This window comes from Crocodylus siamensis, chromosome 13, assembly GCF_052110815.1.
Source record: "Crocodylus siamensis isolate JL-2025a chromosome 13, ASM5211081v1, whole genome shotgun sequence".
NCBI classification, from domain to species: Eukaryota; Metazoa; Chordata; order Crocodylia; family Crocodylidae; genus Crocodylus; species Crocodylus siamensis.
Window position 1 is genome coordinate 11,860,260 of NC_143407.1, and position 20,544 is coordinate 11,880,803.

General features: G+C 54.2%; 1 protein-coding gene across 3 annotated transcripts in view; it reads right to left on the minus strand.

The window, feature by feature from the left end:
* CELSR2 (cadherin EGF LAG seven-pass G-type receptor 2) overlaps nt 1-20,544 on the minus strand; it is an 81,413-nt gene extending 60,869 nt beyond the window's left edge. For all 3 annotated transcript variants that reach the window (XM_090026238.1, XM_090026236.1, XM_090026235.1), the window contains exon 1: nt 17,457-20,544. In XM_090026238.1, coding sequence (XP_089882364.1) covers nt 17,457-20,457 — 3,001 coding nt within the window. In that variant the 5' untranslated portion in view covers nt 20,458-20,544. The remainder of the gene's footprint in view (nt 1-17,456) is intronic.

Here is a 20,544-nt window from a genome sequence, read left to right on the forward strand (position 1 = left end):
CAGTGCAGGTAGATACTGGGGATCCCAGCCTGTGCAGCAAAGGCTCATACCTCCCCTGCCCCAACTAACTTCCTCCCCTTCCATCCATCCTCCATGTCAAGATCCTGTGCTATCTAAAGCCACCAGCCTGGCTTTGCCCTCTCAACTCCAGCACCAGGAGCTGACCCAGGGCCCCTAGACCCAGACCCCAACACTCCCTACAGATTAGGCACAGCTGCTCAGTAAGTTATATACACGAAAGGGTGGGATCTCATGGCAATGCCATTCCATCTCCTGGGCACCAGCAACCATCTGGATATCACCCACAGCACATCTGCTCCAGCCACCAGGCTGGATGCAGCTTTGCTGTATGCCTCTGAACAGATTCTCCCTGCTGACAGGTTCCCAAACTGCAGCACTCAGAGACAGGCCACAATCCTCCCACCGGATCCACCAGGGGCTCATTGGCTCCATGGGATTGTCTACAAGGGCATCAAATATCTCCAAAGCTCTTCAAGAGACATTGGTAAGGAGTTTAAGCTCAGGATTCAAGCTCTGATAAGAGAAAGGCAATGGAGCTGGGAAGAGACAGTTAAAAGCCTGCTTACAAATGTGTAGAAGTCTGCACCAGAGGTACCCACTGTAGCACCAGGATGCAAGGCCAAATCATCTCGCTGCACTCTCCATTCAGGGGCAGGTGGGCTGAGCCAGGAAGTGCCCACTGGGTGGACTCCCAGGCCAGCCCCCTTAAACTGCTCTGGCCTGATGCCAGGCCTGGCACCCCATCTCACTTTGCTCCAGTGACCCACGTGCCAATCGTGCCACTCTGAAACACTGTCAGGCCGCCAAAGGTTCCATCATATAGGAAACCTGTCCCATTAATGAGCCCATCCCCCTGCAAAGAGGCAAATTTAGAGACCAAATTTACCTATTGCATACTGACCCCTACTTGAGGCCACCTTGGGCAAACACTCCACGCCACACTGAGTGCAAAAGGGAGACTCCCCTCACTCCAAAACCAAAAGCCTCTTTTTCTGTGAAGAATCTCCTTCAACTATTAGCAATACAGTGGCTATGACATGCAGATGAGCAGTTCTCATTCCACCCCACAGAAGGCAGTGATCCCCCTCTCTGTCTGTCTCTCTCATGCACACACCCACCTCAATTCCTTGTAACACACAGCATTTTCCTCAAAGCATTTTGCAAAGAGAGATCAATATAATCAACCCTGTTTTACTGCCAGGGAAACAGAGGCACAATAGCAAGCCCGTGCAGGAGTCTAGAATAGGACCCAGGTGTTGCAATTCCCAATCCCTTGCTCAAATCACTAGAAATTAACTCCCCTCACCCAAGCAAGCTGGGAAAGACCCCTGCTGACTCCCAGTTTTTGCACTTGGTCTATTAGGGCTAAAAAACAGTCACTTTTCTCTAAGAATGTGGGAATTTCCCTGGGGCTCCATCCATGTTCCCTTTTCCTTGAATGTTCTTCATCCTCCCCAGAGATGGCTGCATCCCAGTGGTAGTGTGTCATCAGAGCAGCAAGCTGGTACTAAGATAATCCATTGTACAAACATGTCAGAAACAAAGCAAGCCCCAGCACTGCGAATGTGAACGGAGCCCTAGTGGGGGCTGTGCAGATAGACTTTATAGGCCAAAGACAGACTCTCCGGAGCAGAGCTGAGCAGGTGAGCAAAGAGAAATGCACCCCACCATCTGCTGTTGTACAGTGTAGCCACCTGAAACTGCAGAGAGCTAACCCAGTGCATCCCTCTCCAGGAAGCATGAACTGCCCAGAGGCTTTTCATGTACGGGTGTTGCCTTTTAAACATAACGATAGCAGTTTTGAAGAACACATTGGCGGTTTCACAGCATCTGATGAAGTGAACTTGGTCTTGTGAAAGCTTATGCTATAGAATCATAGAAAATGAGGGCTGGAAGGGAGCTCAGGAGGTCACATCTAGTCCAACTCCCTGCTCAAAGCAGGACCAGCGCCAACTAGGTCATCCCAGCCAAGGCTTTGTCTAGCTGGATCTTAAAAACTTCCAAGGATGGAGAGTCCACAGTCTTGCTGGGTAACCTGCGCCAGTGTTTTACTACCCTTCTAGTTATAAATAGTCTATAAGGTGCAAATCTACCCTGCCTTCTGCCTGACTCCAGACTAACACAGTTAGCCACTTCCCTCTGTCTCACTGGGAGTCAATTTACCAGAACCAGTCTGCAAGTGAAACCTGAGGCTGAGTGGGCAGAGCTCTGGGTGGGAAGGTATTTAGGCCCCAAGACAAGAGAAAGCTCCTGTCTCCAAAGCTGCAAAGTGGCAAACATCCCAGCCGGGTTGGGAACAAGTAGTCTGGAACAGGTGTGGACAGGAGTCCAGCCTTCCCCAGAAGCTAGTCAACAATCCTGGCCCCCAACAGCAATCTGCAGCAAAGGAGAAAAATGAGGAAACAGGCTGAATCCCAGGGTCCCTGGCTGAGTGCTGGTGCCATCACTCGGCACCAGCCCAGGTGCAGGCCTGCCTTGGGGTGAAGGCATCCCGCCTAGAGTGGGCATCCGTCTCCCACACGATGTGTGCTGGCTCCCCTGCAGCATGAGGAGAGGACAAAAAGGCCACTTGCCTGCGGAGGATTCACAGTCCTCCCAGCATGTTAGCCTATTTGCTGAGTACCCATTTCCCTGGCCCCTTGCCCCCTACCAAAACTTCCCTGGCCTCTTGCCCCCTACTAAATACTTTGCCCCCTCAGCACACACACCCAGGAGGGCTGATACCACCGAGGCAGGACAGAAGTGTCACCATCCCTCCTCACGGGAGACCAACAGGATCCCCTCAGCACGCCAGGTCCCCCCAGCTCTGCTTGCACCCAGACACCTCCTTGGGCTGCAGAGACAGGCCCCACCCTGAGACCCATGTCTGTCTGCTCCATCTGCCTCCGAGCAACGTCCAACCAACTGAACGTGCTTCCTCAGGCCTCGCCCCACTCCACGCTCCCTTCCCTGCTCCGCATATACAGCCCACACCGCAACCCCCAGCCCTGCAGCCCACGTCCCTCTCCAGCCCACGTCAGCTGCCAGTCCCTCTTCCCCCCAGCTTGCTCTCAGGGATTGCACAGGATAATCCTGGACCCCGAGTGCTCTGTTCTTGAAACAGGACTGTTAGCTCAACAAACACCTGATGCTGAAGAGCCATAGCTGGGCCCATGGCTGATGGGCTCTTAGGCTGGAGTGCGAATACCTCAAATGCCCCAAGGGGGTGGGATCAGGAATGACAAACATCCCAGTCTAAAAGGGCATTTTCAGACTTGGCATCATGTGGCCTGGCCAGAAGCCAGAACTGTGGAGGTAGGAGAACTGCGGGGTCCAGCGAGTGCAGATCAGGAGGGCAAAGACACACCTGGATGGGAGGAGGAGCTTGGAAATAAGGGGCATTGGGAGAGCTCTTTGCATGGGGAGACTATGGCTGGGATTGCAGCATCTGACAAAGTAAGCTACAGCCCATCAGAGCTTCTGTTATATATAAATATATATGCTTTGGTTAGTCTGTAAGGTGCAAATCTACCCTGTCTTCCAATAGTTGGGAGCTCCGGAGCCAGGCGTGGAGGGCAGGGGAACCTCTTGCCAGCACTCCTACCACCTGCACATATTTTCCCCAACTTTCTTTGTTGTTCGAAGAAGAACACCAGCTGCTATAGCAACTGCCAGCCTGCATCTCGCCTGCCACTGGGAAGATCAGGAAACCCCCACTCTGCTGGGTTTCAGTGGGAGTCAGCTGCCCTGGGCTGCAGGGGCTGCCAGCCGGGCTGACATCGTGCCCAGCGATGCACACCCACACTGGGCAGGAGCCACCACTCAGAAGAGATGTTCCCTATCCATTTCCCTGCGCTGTTCAGCCCTTCTCCGTCTCTCGCTCCCCTCCCTGTATTGGCCCAATGAAGCAGCCACCGTCTCAGACAGCACAGATCCCCCTGCCCCTCTCCAACCCATTCCAAGGGGCAGCGACATGTCAAGCCGAGCAAACTCCAGCCCCCACTTCCCCAAACTCGGGCTTCTCCCCAGCGTACCACTGCCCCTTAATCTGACCCACAACCTCCCTGCTGGGAAGTCCTGGTGCTCTCCAAGTGCTGTCAAAGCCCCTCCAGTGGAGTTTGATGCTGAAAGTGCCTCTCTAAGGACCTGGGCCTAAATCTCTGGGTCCCTTGCTGTGTTGGTCGACCACAGCCCCCTCTCCCCTAGGATATGGAGAGGGGAGCCAGGCACTAAGGCCAGAGAGTGCCAGTCCTGCCAGCAGAGCTGGGTGTTTTGGACACATGCACAAACCTGCATCACAGGTTAAAACCAAGACCGAAGTTGCTTTGTGTCAGCTCAGCGAGATCAGAGCCAAGTGGCTAAGAACAGAAGTGGAGCGGGTGGCCTCCACAACGTGCTGCTCCACAGAAAGCAAGAAAGGAAGAAAGCAAGCCAGAGCAAGGAGAGAGAGGGAGCACACGCCCCAGTGCCCCGTGTCAACCCCCCATGACCAGCCCCTGCCCAGTGGCCCGTGGCTCTTGCTGGCCTGGAGTTGCCATGGAGGCGAGAGTGAGGGTGTCAGCTATGAAGAGGAGGCTTTTGTTCCTAGAGACTCTCTCCTCTGAGCTCACGGCTCTTTTCTCTTTGGTCTCTGACTCATATAAGACAACCCCCACCCTTTCCTTTGCTGTGCTTTCTTTGCAGCCTGGTGATGGGGAACTAGCCCCAAACTGAGCCAGTCTGGTGGGGAGGAATGGGGGCTAGAGAAGGGAAAGAGGCAAGGCTGGAGGGGCTGGGATGGCTGGCAAGTGCTTGCAACAGAGGAGGGTGGAGGCTTCAGGAAGGGCAAGGAGCTGGTGTAATGGTGGGAACCAGAAGGAGGGGTTTGGGGGTGGCAAAGGGCAATGGATGTTAGGCAAAGGCAAGGTGCCAGGGCATGATGAGGGTCTGTGGGGATGGGGTGAGAGCAAGAGGCTGAAGATAAGAGGTTGTCAGGGTGGAAGATCAGGGGAAGGAGGGGCTGAGGCTGAGGGGCTGGGAGGAAGGTAAGAGGAGAGGGGAGCTACGGGCGCCCTGGTTAGCAGAGGGATGCAAGGCAGTAGGGCAGGAAGGAGAAGAACAATAAACTGTCCCCTTCTACAGTTCATTCATTTCTTTTTCCATCCTGATGCACAGGGCTCCTTTCTGCCTGGCTGCCCAAGCCTTCCCTTCTTCCCGCACACCATCCTTGTGCCAGCCAAGCTGGAAAACAAAGGGCCTCACCCCAGGCCAGTGCCCCCCACAACTCAGCAGGGGTCACAGGGACGCCTTGCACTGACTGGGGAGGGGAGGATGGAACAAGAGGTGGGGGAACGCACGCGAATTGCGACAGCAGCCTCTGGGTGATGCCCCTAGCAGGTGCCCACAGCAAGGGCTGGGACTGCAACTGGAGCTAGCTGGGGCCACCATCTATTCTCTCCAAGCCTGTTGTTCCCACATGGCTGCAGTGCCTGCTATATCCCACCAGCTCCTCTGCAGTATCCCCAGTATATTGCCTGTTGCAGTCTATTCTGATCCCTGTTTTAGCAGCCCTGCAACACCCACCCACACACAGAGCTTCAGCCAACATCACGTTGCAGCCCCAGGCCAGAACCTGCTGGCCCAGCACTCAGCAGGAACCCTCCAGTAAGTGCAAGGAGAAGGGCTCCCAAACCTGATTGGTTTCACCCTTAAAATATCCCACTCTCCAGACACATGCACACACTAACTCAGCCTCTCTTCCAGACCCCTGAACTCCAAAAGCCATCCCCAAAGCCCAGACACTGGCTCCCAACTCCATCTCAGACCCTAGCATCCTTTCACTAGCATCCACATGAGCCTGCAAGGGAGTGGAGAAGTTATGGAGATGTCCTGGACCCACCTGTCAGGCACTTGGAAGGAGCGGAGAGGCAGGGCAGGGCTCCTGGCACTAAATCAGAGTGGGATGTTGCCAGGCAGATAAAGGGACTGTACAGACCAACACAGTAAGGGGCCCAAAGATTCAGGCCCAGATCCTTAAACAGGCACTTTCAGCATCCAACTCCATTGGATTTCATAAGCTGGGCCCTTGTGTCCACATGTGGACTCTGGGTCACACGTATATGCACCTGCACTAGTGAGGTTAAAGAGCAACCCCCTCAAGCCCCTGAACACCTTCCATCTCCAGGGGCAAGGGACATAAATCCCTCTCCCCAAGCACACAACATAAACAGCATCTCCAGCCCATGGCAGCTGGCAGCTAAAGCCCAATAGAAGGCCCTGCCTGCAGGCTGGAGGGGGAGATCAATACATCCAGCTAAATTAATGAACAAGGGACAGGAGGACCACAAGCCAGGAGATCAGCTGTAAAGAAACCAGCCCTGCCCCCTGCAGCCAAGGACACTTGCTCCCACCAAGGGGCTGGAGGACAAGACAGAGAGAAACAAAATCATTTCATAACTGCTAACATGAGCTGTGCTGAGAGTGGGGCAGGCAGTGCACAGGCTTCAGGCCAACTTCTGCTCTGCACGGAGACCGAGCTCTCAGCTTGCCAACTACGTGGTGGGTGCTGGGCCCCTCTGAGAACCCAGCCCCAGCACAAGTCCCGCTGTCCCACAAAAAACTCAACAATATCAAACCAAGAGATGCAGCATTACCTTTACTGTCCATGACCTGGACCTTCACTGTCCTCAACATCCTTCTCAGACTCACTTCAGTTGTGCTCTTGCAGGAGGATGGGCAAAGTGTTGTGTTTGTGCCAGGGGAGCCGAGGGCTGGGGCAGCAAGGGGGGCCTGAAGATTGTTATTTGGGGTATGGGAAGACATGGAAAGCAGAAAAGTACCTTGGCCCTGAGTTGGCCTATCCTTCACTTTGGTTTTTGTGCATCACCCTTTACACATGCAGAAGACCTGGGCAGGAGGTCTAAGCACCTGAACCCCCTCCCCCCCCCACGGCAGCTCCTGCCCTCACCCTCTTACATCCCTCCACCATCCACACTGCACTGATGCGGGTTGGAGCCACACATCAGAAGGGATTTGTGCTGGCACCGGGCCAGGGAAGTTGGCTCAGCCCTACTTCCCATGAACAAAGGATGGCACCTCCTTTCCAGGAGACTGGCACATGCCTTTGAACAAAGGCAGATGCTGATGGGGTGCAGGGAGTAACTCAGCCCCACATCCCAATGCTGCGTGACACAAGGCACCAAGTGTTGGACCTGGGGACCCTCCATCCTTCCTCCCTGCTACCCCAGCTCATTAAAGTGACCATCTGGGTCCCTACGTCCTAAGCTGCTTTCCGGACACGGGATCCTCCTAATCCTGTCCCTCCCCAAGGCCCTCTCCCCATTACTCCAGAGGGAGAGGGAGATCTGAATGCTGAGAGAAGCAGCCATCATGCCCAAGATCAAAGTGACACCTGCCAGTACCGAGCCCCAGCCTTCTCTTCCTGAAAGATTTGGGGTGAGGGAAGTAGGGGAGGGAAGTGCCTTGCCAGCATTTGGCAGTGTCATGAAATGGGAGGCCAGCAAAGACAGCAGAGCTGGAAAATTTGCATGGTGCTAATAAGCCACTGCATTATTAATAAGCAAGCTCACCCAGATGCTGCCTTTAATTGCCTGGAGCTGGCCAGAATCCATGGGGAAAACCAAGGGGATTTATCCATTAAAAATCACATTAGGAGAGTGGACAGTGTGGCAAGTCTGAGCAGGGGAGAGGGGCGGAGACTCAACCAGAGGGAGCAAGACAGGACGCAGCTTTGTGATCATAGCAGCTGGTCTGTGGGATGGGAGTTGGTGGCTGAAATTACCCCATCTAGCCCTGGCTCCAGGCTCCGTAGTTCAACCCTCCTCACTCCACCCTGGCCTGGCCAGGTTTTTGGGTGTTAAAGCATCAGCTGGGAGCTATAGAGTTAAGAGAGCGATCACAACTGCAATCTGAGCACCATTGGTAAACTGCTGCCCCAAGGACAGCCCAGACCCTGCTTCCATCACTTTACCCCAGCTAGTAGAAAGACACAGGAGTGAATCTGATTATTAAAGCTCAGTGCTTGCCCAGCGGTTGAGCATTGCTAAGCACTTCACGGATGGATCAGCATTATACACACAAGAGAAACTGAGGTACAGAGCAGGGACAGGACTTGTCTAAACACACCCAAGTAGTCCATAGCAGGATCCAAATAAGTCCCGACTCTCAGTCCCCCTTAGCGATAATCCACTAGAGTTCACTCCCATCCTAGAGCTGGGATCAGAACCCAGGAGTCCTGGCTCCCGAGTCCCTGCTCTAATCCACTACAACCATTTCCCACTCCAGAGCCAGGGCCAGTCCCACATTTCAGGCTTTCGCACTAACCACTAGTTGTGCTGACTTCCCAGATAAGGAAGTCTGGCTCAGGCAATCAGGTTTCTCCTTTGGACAGCTGGTGGTCTGATCACTGTCTCAGGTGGGTGCTGCACAGTTTTTCCAGCTTGCAAAAAAGAGAATGCCCTATGCTTGCCTCCATCACCGGGTGCTCAGAGGCCTTCTAATTACATGGCCCAAGTTCTAGCATCAGGAAGGGACCAAGGAGCATCCAGTACCCAGTAATTATGGAGCAGACAGGCACGTCTGTCACCACTGCGCTGTTAGTTCAAATCCAGCCTTGGGCAGTAGTGAATGAATGTTATTACCTATTATCTAAGCAACTTAACTCCTTGATTAATAGGATGCAAAACTAACCTGACAGTGTTAAGTGGAGAGAGCCATATGGGAGAACTGGTAGAGAAACTATTCTCTCATCATAAGAATGCAAATATGAGTGGGGTTGCCATAGTAGGCTGAAAGAGAAAGATGTAAAATCTGCTAAAAACAGTGATAAAAGTTAAGTCTCAAGCCCATCCCTGCATCAACTGGTCAGATGACATAGAGATGATCCCTTGATGAGCAGATGCATCTAAGAAATGCTTTGGCTAGAGCATAGGCTATTCTTGTGACAGAGGAACCTGACCCATCCTGAACTCCCAGAATTTCCCAGAGAAAATGGAGGTATCCCACCAAGCATTTCTAGAAGGTCCCACAAGGCAGTCCATTGCCTGGGAAACGCCATGTGATACTACATAATGCCCTTTGTCAGCCTGACCTCTCGGTGTGGATGTGCAGCATGAGCAAAAGCCAAGTATGTAGGAACTTCACGGTGACAATGCTGCCAACTGCTGAAAAAACTTCTGCTGGCAAATCTTTCTTGCGTAGACATGGTCTTACTCCTAGGTGACATCCACAGAGCCGAGATGAAAGAGAGTGACCCCCATCCAGTAGAGGCTGGCTCCCTTGAGGGAAATGATTGTATCAGTAACTCCAGGTGGCTGATCCATGAGAAAGAGGGGAGAGGTTGTTACAAATGGCAGATGCTAATTAAAAGGCCACTTAGCCAGCTGTAAGAGAGCAAGGGAAGGCTGACTGCTCCTGGAAAAGAAGGGAAGTGAGAAGTGAACCAGCTTGGGGTAGGGGAGGTGACCCGAGTCAAATTCAGAGCCAGCAAACTGAAGCATGCATGAACTACAGCAGCTCCCCTGGAGTGAAGAGGGAACTGGAAGAGCACGCAGCCAAAGGCATACCCGGATGTTGGGGTTGAGCTGAGGACAGAAAAGTAGTTAACTTCTAGTTACACAACATGCCCAGGGTTACCTGGTAGGAGCAGTATTTAGCATATTTATTACTAAGCTGGGAAAAATAATGAGTAGTAAGGAAGTAAGTGTGGTAAGCCACGCACAGTTCTGTTCAAGAAGCAAAATGCAAGAGATGGACTTAGAGCAAGGACAAAACTACACTTGGTGAGTGGCAGGACCATGGGGGAAATCCAGAGGAAAGGAACCCATGAGGAAGGGCTTACTCTAGGGGCACCTATACGTGGTTGGGGGGGGGGGGGTGCTTTAATTAGAGCAGCTCCAAGAGTCGCTCTAATTAAAGCGCCCATGGCATCATGTGTATTCAGCGTCCTGCACTTCAAAATGCCAGCAGGAGCACTTTAACTAAAGCTCATTCAACAAGCATTAGTTAAACTGCCCCCACTGCCATTTTGAAAAGTGGGGACACTGAATACACATGACACAGAGGCTGCTGGAGTGTGCTAATTAGCATGATCCACGTTACTCATAGCAGACTCAATTAATCAAGTCTGCTCCAACACGTGCTAATTAGCATGCATCGGAGCAGAGCTCTGACACGTGTATAGGTGCCCTAAGTGTGCAGCCTGTTGATGCTGGAAGAACGGCAACCGCACCTCACAACCCCTCCTGCAGGTAGTCCCAGAGACCTCAGCTCAGTGCACATAGCAATCAAAGAGGAGGCCCAAATATCAAGCAGCAAACAAAGCCATACCATGGGGTGAGTTCAATGACGACAAAATCTGACCCAAGCTGCTCTTTCCTTCCCACTCTACTTCCCATCATTGGCGCCTGCTCAGACCCTGTACTATTGAGCACACGAGGGGAAAACTGGGAGATACTACTTCTAGGCCAAGGCGCTCTCAGATCAATCCCCCCCCCCCCCACACACACACACACTCCACCACCACCACAAAAAACATACACAGACCTAGTAGCATGAGTAGGCTGGTGCCTTGCTTGCCTCGGTTGCTGATTAGGAAGGCACCAGAACAGCAGGAGCAGAAACAGGAGGCAAAGCAGCATGGGAATCAGAGCAAACACACTGCATGACGGAGACCAGCCAGGGCTGAGCAAAGCAACTTCCCACCCCTAAAAGCAGGTAGGAGTTCCCAAAGAGCTAGAAACAGCATGAAAATCTCCAAACGCCTACACTGGACTCCAAGTTCCTCCTGGAAGCCCTTTTCCCATTGCTCAGGGGACTGCAATGCTGGCACGACAGGGGTCCATCCTCCTCGGCTGTGATGTTGCCGGAGCAAGAGTTCCCTCTCTCCACCAACCCCATACACACTCGCTGCTGGATTTCTCTGCAGTGCTCATGACCAACCCCAACCTCACATGCACATGGCACTCTGGTGTGGGGGGGCTCTCTGGACACATACAGTTACAGCCTTGCAGGCAGCTCTAGCCCGTAGCAGACATGCCGTCGCAGCAAAGCTTACCTCTCCGCAGTCTCGCAGTGCTAGACAAACACATATTAACCACATCCCCCAGAAAGGTGCTTAGCTTTCTGTTACAGGTGGGGAACCTGGGATGCAGAAAGGCTAAGGGACTTGCCAAAGGTCACGCAGGGAATCACTGGCAGTCAGAAACAGCCCCAGAGCTCTGGCTCCCAGCTTTCAACTCACATACCCAGTCTAAACCAGTAGACAACAGTGCAAGTTGGAGATCCTGCTGGGGAGGCTGATTCAGAAGTTGAGCAGGTCTCTCAGCAGTGCGCAGGGTCAAGAGGAAGCCTCGGGAGATGGCACCCCGCTGAGACTGCCTCTGAGCCCTTGGGAGCCAGCACCTCACTGGGCAGATCTGCACCCGTCACTCACAATTCCCAGGGGCGAAGTTTCCAGCCTCCCTGTAGGATCCATGGACGCCCTCTAGCAATCTCACTTGCACCCAGCCCTGCATCCAAACCCTGGCTGGGCAGAGGAAAACGAGCTCCCCAGCTTTTCTCCCCACCCGCTCTGGGCTCTGTCCTACTCCCATTGGTAGACACCAGACTCACTCCAAATCCAAAGATGAGCTGGACTACATTTTCATGGTCATCTCCATCTATTTTCAGAGCGCTCACCTAAAACCAGAGGTAAGATGGCCCAGAACCAGCCTGGGACTAGACAGACCTAGGGTCACATCTGAGGTCTGTCACAGTCTCCGAGTGACATGGGGTAATCATATAGTTCCTTTGTACCTTGGTTTCCACATGTGTAAATTGAGTGTAACAGTCTCACCTCATAGAGGCGTGGGAGAATAAATACAGTGGAGATTGTGAGGTGCCCCTAGTAATGGAGGCCAGGACAGTCCCTGCAGTAGATTGCTTTCACGTGGCTCCTCTTGTGCACAGAAATCAGAGTGGGAAAAAAACAAAAAAAAAAATCTCACAAACCTCACCCAGATGTCAAACAGCTTCCCCCATGCCAGTCTTAAACTTTCCCCAGAAGAAAGCACTGAGGTTTGAAAGGTTGACACTTTTTGTTCAGAAACAGGGTTTACCTGACAAGTGGCTTCTTTCATCCAATCAGAAATGTATAATTGCACTAAAAAAAAAATTCAGGAGGGATTTTTCTACAATCAAACAAAGAATGAAAAATGGCAGCCCACTCAGCCATTTTTTTTTTTATGCCTGACTGTTTTTGAGGGATGTTAAGAAAAAAATTCTCAGCAAACATTTCTACCTTCTGGTTGGCATTTATGGCAGGAAAAGAGCCCCTTGCCCCAGCGCCGCTAGCCCCTGGGGCCCCAGGCTCTGCCCTTGGCCAGAGACTTCTCCATATGCATCTTGCATCAGGAAACTTCCCATGTTCCCCCTGATTCAATGTCATCCTGCTACATCCAGCAACCCCCCTCTTAAGGCCCCTTCCTCTTGTGTTTACACCCTGGTGTCCCCAACTATTCAGTTGATTCATGTGGACTCGACTCACATAATCTCTCTCACAGCTCAATCCCTCCAGCTCCAGAGTGTCTTTGTCACCCTGCCCTGAGCTCCTTGATAGCAGGACCCTGATGAGTCCAGAACAGAGCACAGAGACAGGGACTGTCCCCTCCCTCCGGAGGAACCGGGAGCCTCTCGATGCGGATCTCTCCTCCACCCTGATCCGGGAGAATCTGCCATACCCCACAGGCATGTGCACATCTTGCCTCTCCCTCTTACGCCCATGGCTCTGACTTCCCGTGCTACCCTAAAGGCACATGGCTCCTCTCAGTGGCCAATGGGGCAGGCCAGTGCGTTTGTGGCAACACATGTGCTCTGGTCCCTGACCCATGTAATGTCTCTCCAGCAGCTAACAGGCAACAGTCTCAGCTAAGGTCCCATGTGTCTTACCAATACATGCCCTTCCAAGCAGTGTAGGTTGAAGTTAGTTAAGCTCCAGATCTCCTTATTTCTCACCCCTCGCAGTTGCTCCCCTCTATACTTTAATATCAGCACCGGCCTTTACATGGCAGAATCCCCAGATCTGCATGTATCTGTGTTCCCTGAACTCTCTCACGTCAGCTTCACTTAGCCCAAAGACCAAGCAGACAGCCTGAGTGACACCAACCCCCATTACCTCTCTTTTCCCCTCTCCCACCTCAACACCCACTCTCCTTGGGGTTGTGATGAGCACTAGTGTCTTATCAGCTTCCCAGATACAGCCTGTAGGGTAGGCACAGAGCAACTTAGCAGACTGAAGTTTGGCCTGAAACAAGCTGAGAACTACTGTTTTATTCTCTACAGCTGCTGGCACTGCAAAGGGCAGCAGGGCCAGGAATGAGGGGTGTCAGACAAAGAGTGTGGGGGATGCCCAGGGGTGGGATATCAGGGAGCTACAGGACAGGACCGGGGGTCACTTAAGAAGAGCAGGATCAAGGTGCACTTGAGCTATGGGCAAGGGAGCAGGGGTGGGATAAGCATGAAGCCTGCAGGTCAGGACTGGCACAGCTGGAACACTGGCATAATACCAGAGGTTAGTCCTGGCAGAAATTGGTAGGGGGAAGGGTAGGGGGCACAGCTCAGGCCTGGCAGATCTAATACCTCCTGCTTTCACTGGGTGCTGAAATTTACCTATAACTTCTAATATGTGGAAGGCCATGGACTCGCTGCACAATGGGCATATCTGGCAAAAAAATCAGACCATGGCATATTCAATCTCATTTACACAGGAGCCGGTTTAGTCCCGACTCTCCCCCTGACCCCAGTCAGTTTATCTGAGATCCCTCCAAGTAAGAGTCACAATCCAAGACCTCATTTCCTTGCAAGTGTCTGGGCTTAGGCTGGCAGGGGCACCAGGAGAAGACCCAGCCCTTGACTGGCCTCCCCTCCAGAACTAGCCCCAACAGATCTCCCTCATGCCCCAGGCTGCAGCGCTTTGGCCCGCTGCTTGCAGGATCTCCTTGCCACCCAGGTACTTAAGGCACAGCTGAATCTCCTGGAACTCACCCAGCACAGCCCCAGCACCAGGATGAAAACAGGAGGTTAAAGGATGCCACGTATCTGAGCTACTGACACCTCCCAGCCCCACACTTGCCCCCAGGCAGAGGCAGGCCTTAGATGGGACTATCCCAGCACCCGCCAGGGGCACCTCAGCCGCTGTCACTAGAGTCATCAGGACTCTTCCTAGTGGGGGATGACCCAGCTCCAGCAGCTACCTGCCCTCTGCACAGGCTAGGATCCTCTGCCCCTCCCCGAAGCAGGTGCACAAGCAGGCCCCCTGCTGAGCATCTAATTGCCAAGGCTCAGAGACAGCTGCTCCCAAGCAGCCCCCAACTTGCAAGCTCCAGATTGGTCCCTAACAGGCCTGCACCGATCCACTACGCTGTACATGCAAACTAAGCCTTCTGCTGCATTAATAAGGGACTCAATGCCCCAGTGTTATGCTGACAGGGATCCCATCAGGCCACCCCTCCCCCGCCTCCACCCACCCACCAGCAGGGGAGTAATGTGATAGTTTTGGATGGCTGAACATTCCCATCTGCAGCAAAGAGATACACAGCCCCCAAAAGCCAGACCAAGCCTGGGAGCCACTCTGATAACACGCAAGCTGCACAAATCACACGCAGTGTCTGCCCCACGTTGCAGCAGGAAGGATGCTGCTCCGCGCTCAGCAGGCCTGGGCGAGTGGCCATCCATGCTGAACGGCTTGGCACAGGGGCTGCCCCGTGAGCAGAGTCCAGAGCAGCAGTGATGCCAGCATGGGGCAGAGGGAGGTCACATTTCCCTGCTCACCAGAAATGCAGCCTCAGCAGCTCTTCTCCCTGCATCCTACAAAGCACATGTCCCCTCTGCACGGCACTGTGCACCTTGCATCCTTGACACACCTTGCTTCCAACCTGCCATGCCTCCTGCGCACAGGACAGTCCACCCAGCACAGCACAGACAGGCACTGGGGAAAGAAACTTTTCTTTTAAAGCCACAGTAGTCTCCCTACATCAGGGGAAGGTTGGCCTGCAAGCTCCTTTCCAAAAGCAAACTCAGATCCTTGGCTCCCAGGCTCAGGGCAAAAGGGAAACATGTGCCAACTAGCATGAGGGAAACTGCAGAGTCAGGACAGAGGGGAAGAGGAGGTGGAGATACCAAGCAGGGTAGGCCCTGCCCCTGCGAGCCTCTGAAAGACTTGGAAAAGATTTGAGATGCAGAACCTGGTCCCTTCTCCTCAGACCCAGCATAAGGGACTCATACTGGTGAAGGGTACCAGCCTGGCCGCCCTGATTTAGATCATGGGAAGCAGTAAGAGTGATCCCACCCCACAAGAAAGAAATTTCTGTCCCCAAGGCCCATTCAGTCCCTGGCTTCTCTGCTAAGGTGCAAGTCTACCCATCTTCTACTTAACTTCAGATTAACACCGCTAATTCTGTTTCTCTGCTCTCCCCAGACAAGGCAGGGAGGTAGGTCACATGGCCTGGAAGCCATGAGCAAGAAAGGGTCAATCACAATAAAGGCTAAGTTGTTTTTCCCAGTGCTAGCTGGGCCCAGCCACGCCACAGCCACTCACCTAAGCGCACGCTGTTTAGTCCAGCAGTTTTCAAACTTTTTAGACTCAAGGCACCCTCATTAAACTCAAGGCAGGGTAGTTAAGAATCGCTGGTTTTAATCTCCCTGTGCCTCATTTCCCCTTGCACACAAGGGGCATAAGGGCACTACAGCTAATACAATAAAGACTGCCATGTGTTCAGATACTACAGCAATGGGGATAACAGCACTGCTGCTAATACAATAAAGACTGCCAAGTGCTCTCATACTATGGCAATGGGACCACAGGCAGAGTAACAGTTTTCCCAGCACCAGGGCACCTGTTGGGGGAAACCTGAACCGGGCAGAAGGTGGGGAGGTGCGGCAGATCAGAGCCTGCCATCCTGTCACAGGTTTCTCAGCCCAAAGGCGCTGCTGTCTCGCAGTCAAAGCCTGGGGCAAATGCCACATGGAGACACAAGCAAAACCCAACCTTTGCCCCATGAAAAAAAAGTCACTCTCAAAATATTTGTTGCCAGCCAGCCTGCAGTCTGTCAATGGCTCTTCTGAGAATCCCCATCCCCTCCCAAGCAGTGCCTGACCTCAGGTCCCTGCCAGAGGCAGCACAAAAGAAACACTCAAGGATTGCAGTGCCTCGTCCTAGTGCTGGCCAAGGCAGAAACAACTACATGTTGCGACTGGATCTCTGTGCCAAGATCCACCCAGCCCATTGCCCCTCGCAGCTCTCTTACAGCTTTGATGTTGCGCCCTAATCACACTACTTTGTTGGTACGGTACAGCTGTACAGGGGGTGCAGAGTAAGGGCTCAATGCCACCAAAAAACACTGGGAAGGATGCACCTACAGGGATTGTCCCTTCCAGCCAGGCCCTACTCCCACTGCCAAAACCTCCTCCACGAGAACCACCACGACACAAAACCTACGTATTTGCACTGTGGCCTGAACAAACTGGCAGAGCTGGCCCTGTAGCATTGAGCCAGGTATCCAGCGGCTACAGCAGCCAGCATAACCCAGGCCCGGTCCCACATCCTGCACCTTTGCCACACTGTTTGTGCTTAGAGAGAGGGGAGTGAAAAGTTTAATGCAAGGCCCCCCAGCAGTCCGAGCAAGTCCTTCCAGTTAAGGCTTTGAAAAGTGGAAAAACACAGGAGCCAGCAAGTCAGTGACTGCCCTGTCCAGCCATGTAATAACAGTCCACCTGTTCCCACCGAGCTGCTGAGACAAGGACACATCTTCACAGTAAAGCCACATGCACAGAAAAATAAGCTTAGATCAACGCTGCCTCAGAAGCTGATTCTTTTCAGAAAAGGGAGAGGGGTTTCCTTCACAGGAGCTGCTGCAAAAGGCTAGGCAGGACTCAGTGCAATTCCAGCCACAGTGAGGGTAGGAAGGCATCCATCTGGGTCAACAGATATAATGAGTTTGCACTTGGGTGAGGCAGATTTAGCCCATTCCAAAGCGACCACTCAAACACGCGCTCCTCCCCTTCCTGCACTCCAAAACTCAATTCACACTAAGGGCCAGAGAGCTTGCCAAAAGGTGGCCACCAGCACTGAACATCCAGCTTTCAAATTAATGTCACTGGCCAACGGGAACATCCCCAAAGGACAGGCTAGACTCTCCACCACACTATTTTGGTCAGGATTGAGTGTTTTTCTGAATGAAGGACGCCGCCTGAGTTCTGTGTAGGATCACAGAGTGGATATTTTAGACCTGTATTTTGCAAGGTATCAGACCAGCTGGCCATAACAATCCCTTCCGGGCTTCAAATCCAGGGGCAAAATCTGGGCCCTATATATACACACATCCATAGAAAAACTCCCCAAGGCTTGGCAAGCACCTGAATTTCCCAGTGACGACAATTTCTGAAATTTCCATTACAACAGCCCCGACCAGACAGACTCTTACCTGACACGGACACCCTCATGATGGCCTCCAGGGGCCTGTTGTTATCCAGGGCCCTGCTCAGCCTCAGCTCCCCAGTGCTATGGTTCAACAGGACCAAGTTCAGCTCATTGCCTTGCTCAAAACTGTAAGTAAGCCTATCAGAGACATCAGGGTCATACGCTGGGATCCGGCCAATGACACCGCTTGGGAAGCTGCTGGACTTGTTGTTGATGTAGTTGTTGAAGATGATTTCAAAGTTCTTCAGTACCGGGCTGTTGTCGTTTTTATCCAGCAGGCGGATGTGCACGGTGGCCCGGCTCACCAGAGGGGCCGAGGTAGCCTGGACCACAATGACGTATTCCGACTTGGCCTCGTAATCTAAATCCATCAGTGCCGTCAGTTCCCCAGAGAAGATATCAAGCTGGAAGAGCTCTGGGATGTTGCCTTCAACAATCTGGTACATTATCTGGGCATTCGTGCCCTCGTCCGGGTCACTAGCTGTGATTCGGGCCACCACCAGTCCGATGGGACTGTTCTCCTCCACAAAGATGTCAAACTCATCCCGCTCAAACACGGGGGGATTGTCGTTCACATCCAAGATGGTGATCTGGATGTCAATGGGAGTCCTCATAGGTGGGAGGCCCTTATCCACAGCGTAAGCCTTGAGCACATAGAGCGGGACATTCTCTCTGTCCAGCCTCCGCAGGGTCCGGACGATGCCCGAGGTGGATTCAATGATGAAATCTCCATCTCCATCGTCTCCCCCCTGGAAGGTATAGAAGACCCTCCCATTGAGCCCTGAGTCCCGGTCGGTGGCAGAGACCTGTAGGACACTAGTGAAGGCTGGGACGTCTTCATACACAGAGCCCTGATAGTTATCCCGCAGGAACTGAGGCGCGTTGTCATTCACATCATTGACCAGGATCTCCAGGTAGGTGGTATCAGATTTTTGAGGAATGCCGTTGTCCCTGGCTGTGATAGCTAGGGTATAGGACACCTGATCCTCATAATCCAGCTCCATCTGAGTTGTGACTGCGCCTGTATCCAAATCTATCTTGAACTGAGGGATGCTGTCCTCCATGAAGTAGGTGATCCGGGCATTTTCCCCCGTGTCCTCATCTGTGGCACTTATGATCACCACTGTGGTGCCCACGGGTCGGTCCTCGTTAATGTTGACAGTGTAGTGGGAGCTCTGGAAGACTGGCCGGTGGGTGTTGGCATCAGTCACGTTGATGAAGACGTGGGCTGTGTCCACGCGGGTGCCATCAGAGGCAGTGATGGTCAGGAGGTACTGACGCTCCAGTTTGTAATCCAGGGGCAGAGCCAGTGTGATAAGGCCCCCTCCACTCTGGCTGGTGATGGAAAAGCGGTTGCGAGTGTTGCCATTCGAGATCTGGTAGGTGATGACACTGTTAACGTCCCGGTCAATGGCGGAGACAGTCAGGACACTAGTACCCACAGCAGCATCCTCGTTCAGGCGCATGGTGTACTCCTTCTGAGTAAACTCAGGATTGTTATCGTTGACGTCCAGGACAGTGATGCTGACGCTGGCTGAGGAAGTCATGGGTGGGCTGCCGTGATCCCTGGCCTCCACCCCAAAGTTGTAGAAATCCACCATCTCACGGTCCAGCTCCAAGGCCACCACAATCCAGCCCGTGTTGTTGTTGATGGCAAAGGGGAAATCAAGGCTGGTCTCCACAAGGGTGTACTCCAGCCGGGCGTTTTCCCCAGAGTCAGCGTCAATGGCTTGGATGTGAATGACCGAGTAGCCAACAGGCACGTTCTCCAGCACCGTGGACTGGAACGGGGTGCTGACAAAGATGGGAGCATTGTCATTGACGTCTAGGACCTGGACAGTTACCAACCCACTGATGTTCGAGAGGGGCGGCCTGCCCCCATCCTGAGCTCTGATGCGGAGCGTGTACTCCTTGCTCATCTCGTAGTCCAGCTGGCTGACCACGTCAATGTTCCCCGTCTGGGCATCGATGTAGAAATGGCCCCGGGTGTTCCCGCTCATGATGCTGTAGTGCACCAGGGCGTTGTTGCTTTTGTCCCGGTCCGTCGCGGTGACCTGCAGGATGTGGGAGTTGGGGGCCACGTCCTCAGGCACCTGCACCACGTAGCGCTTCTCGCTGAACTGCGGCGAGTTGTCATTGTCGTCCTCCACCGCGATGTGGATGGTGGCAGTGGTGCTGCGGGGCCCCGGCTCCTTCCCTTGGTCGTTGGCCTCCACCACCAGCTGGTAGGACTCCACGGCCTCCCTGTCCACCAGCCCCTTGGTGCGGATGACGCCGGAGCGGGGGTCGATCTCGAAGACCTCGTTGGCCCCGTCCCCGTTGAGGAGGCGGTAGAGGATGTTGGCGTTGGCGCTGGCGTCGCCGTCGGTGGCCCGCACCGTCAGCACCTCGTAGCCCACCTCCAGGTTCTCCCGCACGCTCTCCTTGTACTCCCGCTGCTCAAAGACGGGGTCGTGGTCGTTGGCGTCGCTCACCGTGACCGTGAGGGTGGCCAGCGCCGTGCGCCGCGGCGTGCCGTGGTCCACGGCCGTCACCCGGAAGACGTGGGTGCTCTTGGTCTCCCGGTCGAGCTCCTCCGCCGTGCTCACCAGCCCGCTCCGGGGGTCGATGGCGAAGAAGGCGCCGGAGCGGCTGTCGAAGAGCGCGTCCAGCGAGTAGGCCAGCCGCCCCGCGTCCCCCTCGTCCGGGTCGGCGGCCTGCAGCGCGATGACGGGGGTGCCGGCCGGCCGGTTCTCGGCCACCCGCGCCTGGTAGGTGGGCGCCGGGAACTGCGGGCTGCTGTTGGCGTCGCGCTTGCTGCGGCCCGCAGCGGGCAGCCAGGGCGCGGGGCCCGCGGGCCGGCGCCGCCGCCAGCCCGCCGGGAGCCGCCGCCCGGCCGCGTGCGCCCCGAGCGCCGCCGCACCTGCCGGGCACAGGGCCGGGGCCGCGGCGGCGCTGAGGGCCGGCAGCAGGAGCAGGGGCAGGGGCAGGAGCAGGGGCAGGAGCAGGGCGCCGCGCCCGCCCATCTCCCGCGCCCTCAGCGGCGGCTGCGCTTCATGCCCGCCGGGCCGCGGGGCACCGGCGCCCGCCCGCCGCCCGCTGCCTCCGCCGCG